Source organism: Carcharhinus amblyrhynchos, unplaced genomic scaffold (assembly GCF_965287045.1).
Source record: "Carcharhinus amblyrhynchos unplaced genomic scaffold, sCarAmb.v2.hapA scaffold_515, whole genome shotgun sequence".
NCBI lineage: Eukaryota > Metazoa > Chordata > Chondrichthyes > Carcharhiniformes > Carcharhinidae > Carcharhinus > Carcharhinus amblyrhynchos.
In genome coordinates this window covers 57,605-76,785 of record NW_027650255.1, presented here as the reverse complement: position 1 = coordinate 76,785, position 19,181 = coordinate 57,605, and the positions used below count along the sequence as shown (strand labels likewise).

The 19,181-nt window shown below is 47.0% G+C and overlaps 1 protein-coding gene across 1 annotated transcript in view; it reads left to right on the top strand.

The window, feature by feature from the left end:
* Window positions 1-19,181, top strand: part of LOC145339525 (glucose-6-phosphate exchanger SLC37A1-like) — an 80,455-nt gene that overhangs the window by 47,495 nt on the left and 13,779 nt on the right. The window contains exons 12-17 of the mRNA XM_080184006.1: window positions 3,287-3,377; window positions 5,504-5,566; window positions 7,880-7,965; window positions 11,641-11,689; window positions 17,733-17,806; window positions 18,465-18,543. Coding sequence (XP_080040132.1) covers window positions 3,287-3,377; window positions 5,504-5,566; window positions 7,880-7,965; window positions 11,641-11,689; window positions 17,733-17,806; window positions 18,465-18,543 — 442 coding nt within the window. The remainder of the gene's footprint in view (window positions 1-3,286; window positions 3,378-5,503; window positions 5,567-7,879; window positions 7,966-11,640; window positions 11,690-17,732; window positions 17,807-18,464; window positions 18,544-19,181) is intronic.

The window sequence follows — 19,181 nt, the reverse complement described above, 5'->3', positions numbered from 1 at the left end:
TCTGTTTTCCTTTCCGATTTCCGACATTATTGACATTGAGCAGTATTTTGCTTTAATCCTTTGTGTGATGTTTGTCTGGAGTGCTGACAGTACTGTGGGTGTGGTTTAACTAGGGCTTTGTGTAACTGAAACAATATCCCCTTGTATTCTACTGCTAAATACAAAGGCCAGCAATCCTTTTATTAGACTTTTAGATTTTTTTCTGGACCTGGTTGATATTTTAACAACTTGTCTACCTGCACCCGCTAGTCTAGTCTTTGTGTTTGGGGAGAATTTGGATATGTGGTTTTCTATTCCATTGTCCAAGTTGTTAATCGATACAGTGAACAGCTGAGGTCCTGACACAGATCCTTGTGGGGTACACTGCTGATGGGAGTACCTGCCCATCGGCCAATTCCACAAACAGATCCATCATCCCCATTTGCTTCAAATACAGCTCACTGTTTCTCTTCAGGGATATTATCAGCACCATCTACAAGATGCAATGCAGCAGCTTGACAAAACTAACATTTATTTATTAATCACAAATCGGCTTACATTAATACTGCAATTAAGTTACTTTGAAAATCTCCTGGTCGCCACATTCCGGCACTGAGGGAGAACTTAGCATGACCAATGCACCTAACCAGTATATCTTTTGGACTGAGAGGGGAAACGTGAGCACCCGGAGGAAACCCATGCAGATATGGGGAGAACGTGCAAACTCAGTGCAGACAGTGACCCAAGCTGGGAATTGAACCCGGGTCCCTGGTGCTGTGAGGCAGCAGTGCTGACCACTGTGCTGCCTGAACCAAGGTTCCTTAGGCAGCACCTTCCAATCCATGAGCACTACCATTTAAAAGGACAGCACCTGGAAACATCGCCACCTGGAGATTTCCCTCAAGTCACTTCACCATCCTGACTTGGAAAACTGTCTTCCTTCACTGTGGCTGGGTCAAGATCCTGGGACTCCCTCCTTAACAGCACTGTGGGCGTACCTATACCTCATGGAATGCAGCAGGTCAAGAAGACAGCTCACCAACACCTTCTGAAGGGGAATTAGGGATGGGCAATAAATGCTGGCCTAGTCAGTGACACCCTCATCCCACGAATGAACAAAAAAAGACAGTACATTGTCAAAGTGTCTGTGGAACTACAACCCAATAACAGGGGAGATTGTGCTTGTCATGTAGACTAGACAGGCTTGGATTGATTCCTTTCGAGCAGGGAAGGCTGAGGGGGCACGATTGAGGTGTACAAGATTACGAGGGATATGGACAGAGTGAGTAGGTTGAAGGGTTAACCAGGAGGGGGAATAGTTTTCGAGTAAGGGGCAGAAGATTCAGAGCAGATTTCAGGAAATCTTTTCACTCGGTGGTGGAAATTGGGAATGTGCCATCTGGGAAGGTAGTGGAGACCGGAAACCTTACTTTTTAAAATGGTTGTATTTGGAAGAGCACTTGAAATATCCTAACATTCAAGAATGTGGGACAAGAGCCGGAAAATGGGATTAGCGCACTTTAGTGGTAGTTATTTTTGGTGCAGACTCAATGGGTTGAAGGACCTTTTCTGCACTGTACAACTTTATGACTCTTAATTACCTGCAGGTGCAGCGGGTAATTAAAAAGGCAAATGGAATTTTATCCTTCATTGCTGGAGGGATGGAGTTTAAAAACAGCGAGGTTACATTGCAGCTGTATAAGGTGCTGGTGAGGCCACACCTGGAGTACTGTGTACAGTTTTGGTCTCCTTACTTGAGAAAGGATAGACTGGCTCTGGAGGGGGAGCAGAGGAGATTCACTAGGTTGATTCCGGAGTTGAGAGGTTTGGATTATGAGGAGAGACTGAGTAGACTGGGGCTATACTCATTGGAATTCAGAAGAATGAGGGGAAATCTTATAAAAACATAAGATTATGAAGGGAATAGACAAGATAGAAGCAGGGAAGTTGTTTCCGCTGGGGGGTGAAACTAGAACTAGGGGGCATGGCCTCAAAATTAGAGGGAACAGATTTAGGACTGAGTTGAGGAGAAACTTCTCCACACAAAGGGTTGTGAATCTGTGGAATTCCCTGCCCAGTTGAGGCTCCCTCATTGAACGTTTTTAAGGCAAGGATAGATAAATTTTTGAACAGTAAAGGAATTAAGGGTTATGGTGAGCAGGCGGGTAAGTGGAGCTGAGTCCACAAGAAGATCAGCCATGATCTTACTGAATGGGGGAGCAGGCTCGAGGGGCCAGATGGCCGACTCCTGCTCCTAGTTCTTATATTCTTTAAATCAGAATTATTTACAATTCTTTTTACTGTGGCTTGGAGGGAAGCTCCCAGATGTTGGAGTTGTGTTGCCAAGGACTGATGGTTAGATTCTGACATGCTGGAGATGGTCACTGCCTGGCATTTATGTGGTGCAAATATTATTTGCCACTTGTCAGCCCAAGCCTGGACCTTGCTGCATCTGGACATGGACTGCTTCAGTATCTGAGTCGTCGCGAATGGTGCTGAACATTTGGCACTTTTGAGGGAAGGTCATTGATGAAGCAGCTGAAGATGGTTGGGTTTAGGACACTAACCCTGAGGAACTCCTACAGAGATGTCCTGGAGCTGAGATGTTTGACCCCCAACCACCACAATCTTCCTCTGTGCTGAGTACGGAGAGGAGAGTTTTCCCTGATTCCCATCTGGTCCCCTCCCTTCCCTCCACATAGACTCAGAAACTCTGAAGGAGGCCTTTTGGCCCATTATATTTGTACTGGCACTCTGAAAGAGCTATCCAATCATTCCACCCTCTGTTCTCTCCCTACTTCCATGTAAATTGTTCCTTTTGAAATCAAATCAAATTCCATTGGAACTCTGATTTTAATCAGGTTCTACCAGCCTTTCAGGCAGTGCTGAATTTATAATGCACTGTTGATAAAAAGGCTGATTATTTCCCTCTTTGTATCTCCCCTCCATCTGCCATTTAGCCAATTATCTGAAATTTCTACCCTCTGATCACTCGCCCTCCTGCAGATGGAGACTGTTCCCCCTTATTATGCCTGTTAAACTCACTGTTACTCTTTCCTGGGGTATGGTTCTGCAGGCATTTATTTGGATGCCACTTTTCTCTCCTTTCTTACACCTTCTCCTCCCATCTGAAGAGGCTTTTGTTAATATTTAAAGTGATTTGTTTGTGTGTTATGGGCTGAGAATGCATGGTATCCCTTCAGTTTGCAGAGGAGGGAGGAAGAGGAAAGGGAAGGACGGTGCTGGGAGGGGTGGGGGGTTTGTTCTGCGAAGCTGCTGTCATCAGTTCTTTGGTTGTGTTTTGCAGGGTGTGGTGGAGTTTTCCTTGTGTCTGCTTTTTGCCAAACTGGTCAGTTACACATTCCTTTTCTGGCTGCCAATGTACCTTGCCAATAAAGGTAAGTAGCAACACCATAAACCAGTGCTGTGGTTGCAATCACTTGGATTTGTATTGAAATTTTACAAGGCGTTCACTGATGTGGTTTTTGGTGCTGCAAGTGCGGCTTTTGCATTAATGAGCTATATGCTGTTTGGAGCTGTCATCGCCTTCCCAGATAGAACAGCAGCAGTAACTTAGTCTACCATGTGTTTATAAAGGGTGTATGGTAGTCTACCATATATTTAAAACTATAAAGGGTTATGACAGTGTACCATATATTTAGAACTATGAAGGGTTATGACAACGTGCCATATATTTAGAGCTGTTCATAGAATCCCTGCAGTTAAGAAGGGGGGGCCATTCAGCCCATCGAGTGCAGCGATTCTCCAAGCGTTTTACCAAGGCCCATATCCTCGCCCTGTCCCCACAATCCCATGTATTGATCACGGCTAATCCACCCACTCTCCACTTCCTTGGAATCTAAGGAGGAATTTACCATGGCCAATCCGCCCAACCTGTACATCTTTGGAGTGTTTGAGGTAACCCATGCAGACATGGGGAGAACGTGCAAACTCCATACAGTCACCCAATGCTGGAATTGAACCCGGGTTCCTGGCAGTGAGAGGCAGCACTGCTAACCACCATGCTGCCCCTATAACTATAAAGGGTTTATGGCAACGTACAGTGTATTTTCCTGGATTAGTATTCCAGAGAGTTCATGTCCTGCCTTGGAAATTTAAAATTTGAATTCAGTTTAATATAGTTTTAAAATTCTAGAAAAGAGAAGTGATATGAAGCTTCTGAGAAGCTATCTGCTTCTCTCATTCCTGCTGTCTTTGCCAGATTAGTCCTTTCTGAAGTTGCACTCGTGTCTGGCTGCTCAGCAATCCACAGGCTACCCGCGAGCTGCTTCCTTTGAGATAGCGTGCATTCACACACAAATATCAGTGTACCGTGCAATCGAATATAGAGGGAGCATTGTCGATACGTAACTCCAGTCCCACTGTTAAGGACCAGCTCAGAAACTAGACTTTAACGTTTACATTGGATCAGGGTGAGCCTAAGGTCTTTCCCATCTTGGCAGATGGTGAAATTTGAATCCAATTAAAAGTGTAATGATGATTAAACCATCATCAATAATCATAAAAGCCCATCTGGTTTATTAGTGTTCTTTCTTGTGTCATTATCTGGTCTGTCCTACATGTGACTCCACACCCACAGAAATGTGGTTGACTCATAAAATGCCCTCTGAAAAGGCCGAGCAAGTAATTCAGTTTAGGGGCAATAAACGATTGGCAGTAAATGCTAACCTTAACAGCAACACCTAGATCCCATGAATGAACTAAGGTAAAGGAGGTGACCTCTCTCTTACGATCCCAAAAACAGACTGCCTCGCGTTCTCTGTGAACGCTATATCCAGTCATATGATTTGACCAGTCAATCAACCTAAACAAGCCCCACTCTGCAATATCCCAGCGGAAAATGCAAAACAACAGAACTCTGCATTAATTCAGATCAAATCAAACTCTGCATCAATATAGTTCAGTTATGTTGCTGCAGTAACAATGCAGCGAGTGTTTCTGGATCCAGACACAATGGCTCTGATAAAATGGAAGGGACGAGTAAACACATTCAGCACAAAAACATGACTAAAGTACATTCCTTAAAGGCCCAGTATTGGCACTACACAATGTGGATCAACCTTAACTATTCTCTAAGTTGGCTGAACAAGCCCCTGAGTTTGTAACGAGCAGATAGTAAAATGTTCTGTATTCGTATTAATCCTTACTGCTTTACTGAGCTCTGCTCTGTTCATGTGTTCATGGAAGTGATGTCACAAGTCACTCGCATGGGAAATGGGCAGAGAAGAAGCAGCAATGTAAACCTTTAAATAAAGCTCCATGTTTTAAACTCATTGTCCTGAGTACAATTCATCCCCGATATACAACAGAAATTAGTGCTGGTCTTCTCAGTGATATCACATATAGGAATGAATGAATGAAAGATAATGCTGCAACAGGGAGCGATGTATAACCTCGAGCTGGAAATGGTACTGCCTTTCTGCATGAAGCAGTGAGAGATAGTGAGAACCCTGTCAGTGCAAAACATTTCCTGCTTCTGATTTAATTCATTTTGTTTTCCCAGAGCACTTTGATGCCAAAAAGGCTGGCGATCTTTCTACGTTGTTTGATGTTGGTGGAATTATAGGTACGAGTCCTCTGAATCACTTGTAGTAAGATTGATTTATTTTTAATTATTGATGATAGGAATGAGAACACCAAGCAGGAGACCTGAAACTTGGGCTTAGTTTGGATTGTTAGATGTTGGGAGTGTTCTATTAGCTGTGAACAGGAGTTAGTGCAGCTTTGTCCAGGGTACAGCCCAGGCTGGGGGTGATCTGCTGAGCTCCTCTGCATTGCCCCCAGGGCCACTTTGCACAATTCTTCTCAATTCTTACTGCTGTTTCTGCTCAGAAATTCCAACGTGTTTTCTGAAGTCTGTCTGGATCATAAGTTTAGCATCTTGAACTTGGCCAGGATAAGTATGATAAGCTTCACTTCAGGGATGATTCAACTGACCCACTAGGGAGCTTTTCTCAGAGTTTATTTAAGATTATAGTTAACATTTATAGTAAGAATATCTGCAATAACTTGTATCAATTATTAACAACACCAAAACAACCACGATAATGTTTAACCCTTAATGAATGTAGGAGCTGTCCCAATCAAACCAATCCCTTAAACAAGACCCTTCAAACAGATTCAATGCAATATAAACCAATGTTCATGTAATACTGAAATTGAGACCTTTGAATGCAGTTTGCAGCTCTCTGGATAGACTCAGAGTTTCCCAGAGACTCCAGGCAAGTCACCAAAAGCTACTTTCCCCCTTCAGAAAGGCAAGACCTTGCTTTCAGCTAACCAGCAGTATTTCCAAAACCAGAGAGAGAGAGACAGACACTTCTTTCCAGCTTAGTGTCCCTTCTAAAATGAAAATTCAAACAGCAGTTCAAACTGAAAATGAAAGAACTAATGTCAGCTGACCTGCCAACCAGTTTCACTCCTAACAGTGCAGGACCATAAACATCCCACCAAAAATAAACAAACCCCCATTTAAGCAGCAATAAAAAAGACTCCTCCAGACAAATCGGTGCCAGAATGAAAAAACAACTAAAGCCAAAAAGGCCTGCTTGCAACCACAGAAAACGTCTCTGAAAGGTACACTAACACCGCAGTTAGAACGCAAGATTCTGCTTGGAACTGCTACTCCAATCACAGGCTGTTTCTCTCCCATGTTTGCTGCTGATAAGTCGGGGCTGGAGCCCAGGGTCGGGGGGGTGCTGGGGCCAAACTATATCAGGGAGGTGGCATACGAGGTCTTGGTGGCCAAGTAGGACCAAGTTGGATTGGGTCTGGGAGGTTGAAATGTTGTTATTTTGGTGAGACTGGGGAGTGATGCTGGGTGTGAGGCAGTGAGTGGGTGTGTGGAGAGTGAGAGTGGGGAGTGATGCTGGGTGTGGGGCAGTGAGTGGGTGTGTGGGGAGTGAGAGCGGGGAGTGATGCTGGGTGTGGGGCAGTGAGTGGGTGTGTGGAGAGTGAGAGTGGGGAGTGATGCTGGGTGTGGGGCAGTGAGTGGGTGTGTGGAGAGTGAGAGCGGGGAGTGATGCTGGGTGTGGGGCAGTGAGTGGGTGTGTGGAGAGTGAGAGTGGGGAGTGATGCTGGGTGTGGGGCAGTGAGTGGGTGTGTGGAGAGTGAGAGTGGGGAGTGATGCTGGGTGTGGGGCAGTGAGTGGGTGTGTGGAGAGTGAGACTGGGGAGTGATGCTGGGTGTGGGGCAGTGAGTGGGAAGCTCCAGTGAATTGAGGAAGAGAGCGGGTAGATGTTTGGGAAGAGGGAGTGAGCAAGTTGGTGTCTGGGATGGAGGGAGGAAGCAAGGGGCTGGGATTGGAGCTGTATAAAATGCTTGTTAGGCCACAGCTAGAGTAATGTGTGCAGCTCTGGTCGTCACACTATAGGAAGGATGTGATTGAACTAGAGAGGATGCAGAGGAGATTCCCCAGGATGCTGCCTGGGCTGGAGTATTTCAGCTATGGAGAGGGACAGATAGGCTTGGGTTGATCTCCGTACAGCAGAGAAGGCAGAGGGGAGACCTGATCAAGGTGTACAAAATTATGAGGGCTTAGATTGGATAGCTGGGAAGATATCTTTCTCCTTACTCAGTAACTCAGGGATCAGTAACCAGGGGACATAGATTTAAGAGATTTGAGCAAAGCTTTCTTTCCCTAGAGGGTGGTTAGAATCTGGAATTCTCCGCCTGAAAGGATGGTACAGGTGGGAACCCTCACAACATTTAAAAAGCATTTTGATGAGCATTTAACACCATAGCACAGGAGGCTACGGACTTAGTGCTGGAAGATGGATTAGTGGCTGGCACAGACACGATGGGCTGAAGGATATCTGTGTTGTAAAGCTCGATGACTTTATGTCTGACTTTGGTTATGTTCCTGTATTTGTCTAACCAGGTGGAATCCTCGCCGGTGTGATATCTGATTACACTAAGAAGAGGGCAACAACTTGTGGTGTGATGTTGCTGCTGGCAGCACCAACAGTAAGCTCTGCTGCTAAACATATTCATTACAATACAGATATCTTATTTCCTGTCTCAGAAATGTTTCATAAAAGTAATTGTAATATCACCATTTTTAATGTGATTGAGGTCCTCAATAACAATAACAAAACTGCTTCAGAGAAGGTCAACACAATGTCCCCTACACACTGACTCTCACTGGGGTACGGGTCCCACACACACTGACTCTCACTGGGGTACGGGTCCCACACACACTGACTCTCACTGGGGTACGGGTCCCACACACACACTGACTCTCACTGGGGTACAGGTCCCACACACACTGACTCTCACTGGGGTACGGGTCCCACACACACTGACTCTCACTGGGGTACGGGTCCCACACACACACTGACTCTCACTGGGGTACAGGTCCCACACACACTGACTCTCACTGGGGTACGGGTCCCACACACACTGACTCTCACTGGGGTACGGGTCCCACACACACTGACTCTCACTGGGGTACGGGTCCCACACACACTGACTCTCACTGGGGTACGGGTCCCCCACACACTGACTCTCACTGGGGTACGGGTCCCACACACACTGACTCTCACTGGGGTACGGGTCCCACACACACTGACTCTCACTGGGGTACGGGTCCCACACACACTGACTCTCACTGGGGTCCCACACACACTGACTCTCACTGGGGTACGGGCCCCACACACACTGACTCTCACTGGGGTACGGCTCCCACACACACTGACTCTCACTGGGGTCCCACACACACTGACTCTCACTGGGGTACGGGCCCCACACACACTGACTCTCACTGGGGTACGGGTCCCACACACACTGACTCTCACTGGGGTACGGGTCTCACACACACTGACTCTCACTGGGGTACGGGTCCCACACACACTGACTCTCACTGGGGTACGGGTCTCACACACACTGACTCTCACTGGGGTACGGGTCCCCCACACACACTGACTCTCACTGGGGTACGGCTCCCACACACACACTGACTCTCACTGGGGTACGGGTCCCACTCACACACTGACTCTCACTGGGGTACGGCTCCCACACACACACTGACTCTCAGTGGGGTACTTGTCCCACACACACTGACTCTCACTGGGGTACTTGTCCCACACACACTGACTCTCACTGGGGTACTTGTCCCACACACACTGACTCTCACTGGGGTACTTGTCCCGCACAAACTGACTCTCACTGGGGTACGGGTCCCACACGCACTGACTCTCACTGGGGTACGGGTCCCACACGCACACTGACTCTCACTGGGGTACGGGTCCCACACACACTGACTCTCACTGAGGTACGGGTCCCACACACACACTGACTCTCACTGGGGTACGGGTCCCACACACACTGACTCTCACTGGGGTACGGGTCCCACACACACTGACTCTCACTGGGGTACTTGTCCCACACACACTGACTCTCACTGGGGTACTTGTCCCGCACAAACTGACTCTCACTGGGGTACGGCTCCCACACACACTGATTCTCACTGGGGTACTTGTCCCACACACACTGACTCTCACTGGGGTACTTGTCCCGCACAAACTGACTCTCACTGGGGTACGGGTCCCACACACCCTGACTCTCACTGGGGTACTTGTCCCACACACACTGACTCTCACTGGGGTACGGGTCCCACACGCACACTGACTCTCACTGGGGTACGGGTCCCACACACACTGACTCTCACTGAGGTACGGGTCCCACACACACACTGACTCTCACTGGGGTACGGGTCCCACACACACTGACTCTCACTGGGGTACGGCTCCCACACACACTGATTCTCACTGGGGTACGGGTCCCACACACACACTGACTCACTGGGGTACGGCTCCCACACACACTGACTCTCACTGGGGTACGGGTCCCACACACACACTGACTCACTGGGGTACGGCTCCCACACACACTGACTCTCACTGGGGTACGGGTCCCACACACACTGACGCTCACTGGGGTACAGCTCCCACACACACTGACTCTCACTGGGGTACTTGTCCCGCACACACTGACTCTCACTGGGGTACTTGTCCCACACACACTGACTCTCACTGGGGTACGGGTCCCACACACACACTGACTCTCACTGGGGTACGGGTCCCACACACACTGACTCTCACTGGGGTACAGGTCCCACACACACTGACTCTCACTGGGGTACGGGTCCCCCACACACTGACTCTCACTGGGGTACGGGTCCCCCACACACACTGACTCTCACTGGGGTACGGGTCCCACACACACTGACTCTCACCGGGGTACGGGTCCCACACACACTGACTCTCACTGGGGTACGGGTCCCACACACACTGACGCTCACTGGGGTACGGGTCCCACACACACTGACTCTCACTGGGGTACGGGTCCCCCACACACACTGACTCTCACTGGGGTACGGGTCCCACACACACTGACTCTCACCGGGGTACGGGTCCCACACACACACTGACTCTCACTGGGGTATGGCTCCCACACACACACTGACTCTCACTGGGGTACGGGTCCCACACACACTGACTCTCACTGGGGTACGGGTCCCCCACACACACTGACTCTCACTGGGGTACGGGTCCCACACACATTGAATCTATCATGCCCATGCTCTCTCTCTCTCTCACCCATGCAGTTGCGCTCTCGCTCATACACACTCGCACACACGCACGCAAACAGACACACACACCCACACCATGTCCATGTTATTATATTTTTCACCAATACACAGTTTGACTGGGTCATGGTAATTGGAACATCAGCTCCCAGTACATTCTAGTCCTTACTTATCTCCATCATTGACTGCTTTCTTTAGCTGTTTTCCAACCCATCTCCATCTGATCTGTAACCTGTGTTTTAAAGATCTTCTAACTGACCTTGAGTTTCCAGTTCCTTCATTTGGACTTTATTCTTTGCCAATTTGGTATTTTCCCACACTTTGCTCACTCCTGTCTAGACTGTCACACAAGATCCCCAGGTTAGTGTTCTGCTGGTCCTTTGTAACTGCTGCCATGGCCTTTCTCTGTGCATTGTCCTCACACACTCTATCCTGCCATGTAACCCTGAGCTGAAAGCTTAGAATGAAGGAAGATCATCTGTCCATCAAGTTAATTCCATTTGAAATTCATTCCAGCTTACCTGTTGCTCTTTCCCTCACTGACTGCTGATCACTGATCCCGTTTCCCTCCTTCCCTCTTCAGGCAGTAAATCTTACAGTGCAATTAACGTCTCTATCCCTGTCGATTCTATTCTCCACAGATACCGAATCGATCCAGTTGCTTTTTAAAGATGCCATTTGACCTTGAACTACCTTTCTGCAGGTCTGATCTATGTATTCACTATCCTGGCCTTATTCTACAGTCTCCACTTTATTCTAGTGATAATTTTCTCTTTTCTCTTGTTGATTTATCAATAAACTGTCAAATCAGTTTCTCATCATTTGCCATCTGAAACCATCTGACAGTTTTGACAAGTTCTTGTTTCTACATAAGCAGTGTACACTTAGCAGCTGAATCAAGTTCTCATCTCCTGTACACCACACTCCCAACAAACACCAGCTTCTGTTGGTTGGGTGGTTGTCCTTGGCTGGAGGCTGTTCCTCATTTAAAGAAAGTAGTTGAATGTAAATAGGTTAAATAAGAGCTGAACATCACGTTTCTGTTTCCACAGCTCTACATTTTCTCTGCAATTGGCTACATGGGTCTGAAGACTATCATTGGTAAGTTCAGTTTTCAGGTGGCAGTGAGCTGCCTTCTTGAACTGCTGCAGTCCCTGAGGTGTAGGTACACCCACAGTGCTGTTAGGGAGGGAGTTCCAGCTCTGCTGCTCATGCCCTTCTAATGATAGTTGCTGAGGGCTTGGAAGGAAGTTCCTGTGGTGCATCTCATAGACGGCACACACGCTGTCAGAGGTGGAGGGATTGAATGTTTGTGGCAGGGGGGAGCAGTGTTGAGTCCCTTGTAGTTGGCGCTGCACCCATCCAGGTAAGTGGAGAGTGTTTCATCACACTCCTGACTTGCACCTTGTAGATGGGAGACAGGCTCTGGGGAGTCAGGAGGTGAGTTACTCGCTGTAGGATTCCCAGCCTCTGACCTGCTCTGGTGTTTATATAACTGATCTAGTTCAGTTTATGGTCAATGATTACCCCCAGGGTATTGATGCTGAGGGATTGGGATAATATTAATGCCATTGAATGTTAAGGGGCAATAGTTAGGTTCTCTCTTGTTGGGGATGGTCATTGCCTGGCAGTTGTGACTCAAATGTTACTTGTCACTACTCAGCGTGTTGGAGAGGTTTTCTGACAAAACGACAAGTATACTCGAGAAACCAATGTCTCAGTCTCAAGTAAAACTTTATAAAAACCAGTGATCTATGGGAGAGATTGTTGATGATGGTCTCCGATACAGAATACCTGCACCCTTTGAATAAATTCTGATGTTATCAGTAAAAATCAAGACAGTTATACATTCTCTTAATCTGATTCTCTGCTTTGTATTAGTATAAAAGTGCATTAATTTAATGTTCATTCATCAATATTCATCAATGCGCCTAGTTTGGGGGCGTTTAAGAGATCCGTGGATAGGTTTATGGATGAAAAGGGATTGGTTTAGGTTAGAGGGTCATTGTTTTTTAACTGGTCGGCGCAACATCGTGGGCCGAAGGGCCTGTTCTGCGCTGTTATGTTCTATATAAATCTCTGTCAGACAGTTCAGCCAATTGCTCAGTACTTTCCAGCATAATGATTTCTAATTTGTCCATTACTAACTAGATGTTATTCCCACTCTAGTTTGATTATTTCCCTGTTGTCTGGATACAGCAGCCATTATTATAATGGCTAACACAGAGATTTCCCACCAGCTCACTGCCAGGATTGACTCGATATCTGTCCCCCTCCCTCCGATGCTGTGCCTAATCTGTGACTGGGCTGCGAACCAACTATTCATTAAAGTTTCAAAATGTGTTCCCTTATAATCTCCCACATGTAGCTATACTAGCAAAGGTTCCCAGGGTAATGGTTCTTAAACTCTTCAATGTCCCGTAACGCTTTTCAGTACTTTGCATTGACTGAAGATGTTCAATCACAGGAAAATGTATTTAAAATATCAACTTGTATGTCTTAAAATCATACATACTTGTTTTAAATCTCTAACTACATTAATATGTGGGTGAGTCATCATTCCTTGATCTACTGTTAGCTTTGTCAGTGTCTGTCTGTATTCTGTTTAAACTAAGGGAAATCTAAAATAGTTGCCACCACAGCACAAGCCTGGATATTGTCCAGATCTTGCTGCATTTGGACATGGACTGTTTCAGTATCTGAGGAGTCGCTGAACATTGTGCAATCATCAGCAAACATCCCCACTTCTGACCTTGGGTCAGTACAAATCAGCACAATGAGAGAAATACTACACATGAGATAGTGGAGGCTGGATTATTCAATATATTTAGAGTGGATCTAGATAAATGGAAGATCAAGTAATAGAGACCTATGGGGAAATGGCACAAAAATGAGTTATAATCATGGAATCATACGGTGCAGAAGAGGCCCTTTGGCCCATCGAGTCCACACTGACACATGAGAAACACCTGAACTCCCACCTAATCCCATCGTCAGCACTTGGCCCAGAGCTCTGAATATTCTGATGTGCCAAGTGCTCATCCAGATACTTTTTAAAGGATATGAGGCATCCCGCCTCTACCACCCTCCCAGACAGCACATTCCAGACCCTCACCACCCTCTGGGTGAAAAAGTTTTCCTCATCCTCCCCAAACCTCCTGCCCCTCACCTTGAACCTATGCCCCCTCATGACTGACCCTTCAACTAAGGGGAACAGCTGCTCCTTATTCACTCTATCCACGTCCCTCATAATCTTGTTCACCTCAATCAGGTCACCCCTCGGTCTTCTCAGTTTCAATAAAAACAACACAAGCTTACACAGTCTCTCCTCTTCAATGTTTCACCCTGGTGAATCTCCTCTACGCCCCCTCCCGTGCAATCAAATCTTTCATATAATGTGATTGAAGCCATGATGAGAGGTCACACGACGCCAGGTTATGGCCCAACAGATTTATATAAAATCACGAGCCTTCGGAACGCTGCTCCTTCATCAGGTGAAGTGAGTTGAGATTGGCACTGCTCAGTCATGATCATATTGAATGGTGGGGCAGGCCCACCCCTGCTCTATTTCTTGTGTATGACAGAGGGAAAGTCATTGAAGCATAGAATCATAGAAAAACTACAGCCCAAGCAGGCCCTTCGGCCCACAAGTTGCACCGATCATATCCAGGCTTACCTATAACCCTCAATCCTATTAAGTCCCATGTACTCATCCAGGAGTCTCTTAAAAGACCCCAACGAGTTCACCTCCACCACCACCGATGGCAGCCGATTCCACTCACCCACCACCCTCTGAGTGAAAAACTTACCCCTAACATCTCCTCTGTACCTACTCCCCAGCACCTTAAACCTGTGTCCCCTCATAGCAACCATTTTAGCCCTGGGAAATAGCCTCCGAGAATCCACTCGATCAATACCTCTCAACATCTTATACACCTCTATCAGTCCCCCCTCATCCTTCATCTCTCCAAGGAGAAAAGATCGAGCTCCCTCAACCTATCTTCATAAGGCATGCCTCCCAATCCAGGCAACATCCTTGTCAATCTCCTCTGCACCCTTTCAATAGCGTCCACATCCTCCCTGTAATGAGGCGACCAGAACTGAGCACAGTACTCCAAGTGGGGTCTGACTAGGGTCTTACAAAGCTGCAGCATTATCTCCCGAATCCTAAACTCAATCCCTCGATTGATGAAGGCCAGTACACCGTACGCCTTCTTAACCACATCCTCCACCTGCAAAGCCAATTTGAGTATCCTATGAACCCAGACCCCAAGGTCTTTCTGATCTTCCACACTGCTAAGAGTCTTACCCTTAATATTATATTCCTTCGACCGATGGACCACTTCACACTTATCCAGGTTGAAGTCCATCTGCCACTTCTCTGCCCAGTCTTGCATCCTATTAATGTCTCATTGCAACTTCTGACATCCCTCCACACTATCTCCAACACCCCCAACCTTGTCATCGGCAAACTTACCAACCCATCCCTCCACTTCCTCATCCAGGTCATTTATAAAAATCACAAAGAGTGAGGGTCCCAGAACAGATCCCTGGGGCACTCCACTGGTGACCGACCTCCATGCAGAATATGACCCATCTACAACCACTCTTTGCCTTCTGTGGGCAAGCCAGGTTTGGATCCACAAAGCAATGTCCCCTTGGATCACATGCCCCCTTACTTTCTCAATAAGTCTTGCATGGGGGACCTTATCGAACGCCTTGCTAAAGTGCATCTAAACCACATCTACTGCTCTTCCTTTGTCAATGCGTTTAATCACATCTTCAAAAAACTCAACCAGGCTCATAACAAAGCCGTGCTGACTACTTTTGATCATACTATACTTCTCTAAATGTTCATAAATCCTGTCTCTCAGGATCTTCTCCATCAACTTACCAACCACTGAGATTAGACTCACCGGTTGATAATTTCCTGGGCTATCTCTACTCCCTTTCTTGAATGTAGGAACCAGCTGAATATGAAGCAGCTGAACGTGATTGAACCGAGGACACTAACCTGAGGGACTCCTGCAGTGATGTCCTGGAACTGAGATAATTGACCTTCTATCACCACAACCATCATCTTTTGTGCTGGGTGTGACTCCAACCAGCGGAGAGATTTCGTCATTCCCATTGATTCCAGTTTCACTCGGGCTCCTTGATGCCACACTGGGTCTAATGCAGCCTTGATGTTAGGGGCTGTCACTCTCACCTCACCTCTGGAATTCAGCTCTTTTATCCATGTTTGAACCAAGGCTGTAATGAGATCAGGAGCTGAGTGACCCCCTGGTGAAACCCAAACTGGGTGTCACTGAGCAGGTTATTGCTGAGCAGGTGCTGCTGGATCGCGCTGTCGATGACCCCTTTCATCACTTTAGTAGACTGATTGGGCAGTAATTGGCCGGGTTGGATTTGTCCTGCTTTTTGTGTACAGGACGTACCTGGGCAATTTTCCACATTGCTGGGTAGATGCCAGTGCTGTAACTGTACTGGAAAAGCTTGGCTAGGGGAGCAGCAAGTTCTGGAGCACAAGTCTTCAGTACTATGGCTGGAATATTGTCAGGGCCCATTGCCTTTGCAGTATCCAGTGCCTTGAGTTCTTTCTTGATAAAATGTGGAGTGAATGGAATTGGCTGGAGACTGACATCTGAGATGCTGGGGACCACTGGAGGAGGCTGAGATGGATCCACTCGGTACTTCTGGCTGAAGATTGTTGCAAATATTTCAGCCTTGTCTATTTCACTGATGTGCTGGGCTCCTCCATCACTGAGGATGGGGATATTTGTGGAGCCTCCTCCCCCAGTCCACCACCATTCACAGCTGGATGTGGCAGGACTGCAGAGTTTAGCTCTGATCTGTTGGTTGTGGGATCACTTAGCTCTGTGTATTACTTGCTGTTTTTGCCATTCGACATGCAGGTAGTCCTGTGTTGGAGTTTCACTGGGTTGACACCTCATTTTTAGCTATACCTGGTGCTGTTCCTGACATGTCCTCCTGCACTCTCCATTGAACCAGGGTTGATCTCCTGGTTTGATGGTAATGGTTGAGTGGGGGATATACCTGGCCATGAGGTTACAGATTGTGCTGGAGTACAATTCCACTGCTGCTGATTGAATTTGGGGTCTGGAGCCTGTCATTTACTTGGAGGTTCTCCGACATTTGAAGGGTGTGCTATTTGAATCGTAGAAGGACTTGGGCCTATCTTCTGTACACCATATTTTCCGTGCCTGCCAGAGAAGCAGGGTTTACTTCCCCAATCAACGGTGACATCTCCTGCTGGGGAGGGTCACCTCTCCACCGGCAATGCCAGCCCACTCTGCGTTGTAGAGGAAGTGCATCTCTCAATGGCTGTGCCCACACGGGAGGTGGTTTCAACAGAGGAGACCCGCCAAGTCGCAACGTGACTGGGACAGACTGCGTGGACCCTACCCGTCTCTTGTAACACATGGATAGTGCAGTCTTTGCAATAGCTGGTGGTGTTTGTGCAAAACATAACATCCAGCCAGCAATACAAACCAGCACAATGAGAGAAACTCGATCTATAGTCCTGTAGAAGAGGGCCCTGAACAATCTCAGCAGGTCTGGCGGGTTTCACATCCCAGTATCCACAGTAATTTGCTTTTTTTTTTGCCCTGGTCCTACGTCAATCCCAGCTGCACACTAACATCATCTCTTTGCTCATCAATGCGTATTCTCTTTCAATATCTTTTCCCACAGAGTAGCTGATGTTCTGTTCAATAGCTTGTACCAGTCAGCCCTGGCAGCAATATTTTGGAAGAGGCATTTGACACAGTGCCACATAACAGACTTGTGAGAAAATTTAAAGCTGATGGAATAAAAGGGGCAGCAGCAACATGGGTGTGAAATTGAATAATAGGTAACAGAGAGTAACGGTCAATGGATATTTCTCGGGCTGGGGAAGGTTTGTAGTGGAATTTCCCAGGGGGCGGGATTGGGATCCTTGCATTTCCTGATATTTATTAATGAGTGATTGAATCCTGTTTGTGTTGAGTGGCACACACACACACACACTCTGGGAGTGACTGTTCCTGCTCCTGTTTCTGATGATATTAGGGATTTGTTATGCACTTATGACAATCCAACTATTCCACTGACTAATACTGTCTGCCTCCACTTTGTTCCACAGTTATGCTGGTTGTCTGTGGGGCATTAGTGAATGGACCTTATTCATTAATCACAACTGCAGTGTCTGCTGATCTGGTGAGTAACATGAGCCTTCTCACTATAACAACACATCAATGTCTAAGGATGCTTCAGAGCACTAATTGTAAAGAGAATTAACATGGGTGAAGTTTGAAGAAGCAGCCTAAAGGAGGGGGGAGAGATGGAGATTGTGGGTGAGGGACAAGATGGTTATTGTGGGCAAGAGGCAGAGACACACAGAGATCGTGGAGGGTTGTAGGACTGGAGCTGTTCCTCCAACTTGGCTCTCACTTCTATCCACCAAAGCTTTCAGCAATTTTCTCACTCAGTGTCTGTACCTCTCCACCTGGGAGCCAGCTGTTCCCTCCCTCTGACACCTATTCCATTGTTTGCCAGCTGTTTCAGCCTGGAAACTGTGGTATCCAACTGAATCTTATGATTCAATTCCGAACTCATTCATTCCTGAACAATTCTCATTTTAAATGCTGTTATGTGCTACTGGTTTATAGAAGGGGAAATGTTTGAGCGTTTGTGTGTGCCTGACTTTGAGAGTTGAGGATTGCTCTGGGCCCGCTGGCGGCCTGCCCTGTGCTCCCTGGGCCCGCTGGTGGTCTGCCCTGGGCCCACTGGTGGTCTGTATTAAAAAGGCTGGATAATCCCAAAGGTTATCAGTGGGAATTCTGTTCTTTAATTCTGGAATTGTTTCTGATTTCAGGGCACACACAAGAGTTTAATGGGAAACTCCAAAGCTTTGTCCACAGTAACTGCAATCATTGACGGCACTGGTTCCATCGGTAGGTCTGTGAACACATCCCCAGCCTTCCTTGCCTGATAGCCTGCTCAGTTAACACCAATTAGCCCCTCTCTTCTTTGTCCGTCTATATGTAGATTAAAATTTCCCATGGTAATCGCTGTACCTTTCCGAAAAGCTCCCACTCTTCTATATCCCATCCTACTGTGTGATTACTATTAGGTGGCCTGTGCACCACTCCCACAAGTGATTTCTTGCTTTTATCATTCAACCCCTTTCCACAAACTGCTTCTCCATCCTGGCTTCCTGAACGTAGACCATCCCCCTCTATTGTGCTAATGTCGTCTTTAATTACCCAGAGCCACCCCTAACTTCCTATCCTTTCTAAATATGATAAATCCTTCAATATTCACCTCCCAATCTCGGTGGTCCTGTAGCCATGTCTCTGTAATGGCTATCAGATCATACGTAACACAAACAGAGATTAATATCAGTTCATCTGATTTGTTTAGAGTGCCTAAACTTTGTACTTTTATTATTACTGTAACCTCTAGACTTGTGTGTTGATTTACTCTTAGATTTGTATTCCCTGTTTGTTCCTCACTCACCTGATGAAGGGGCAGTGCTCTGAAAGCTCGTGATACCAAATAACCTGTAGGACTTTAACCTGGTGTTATGAGA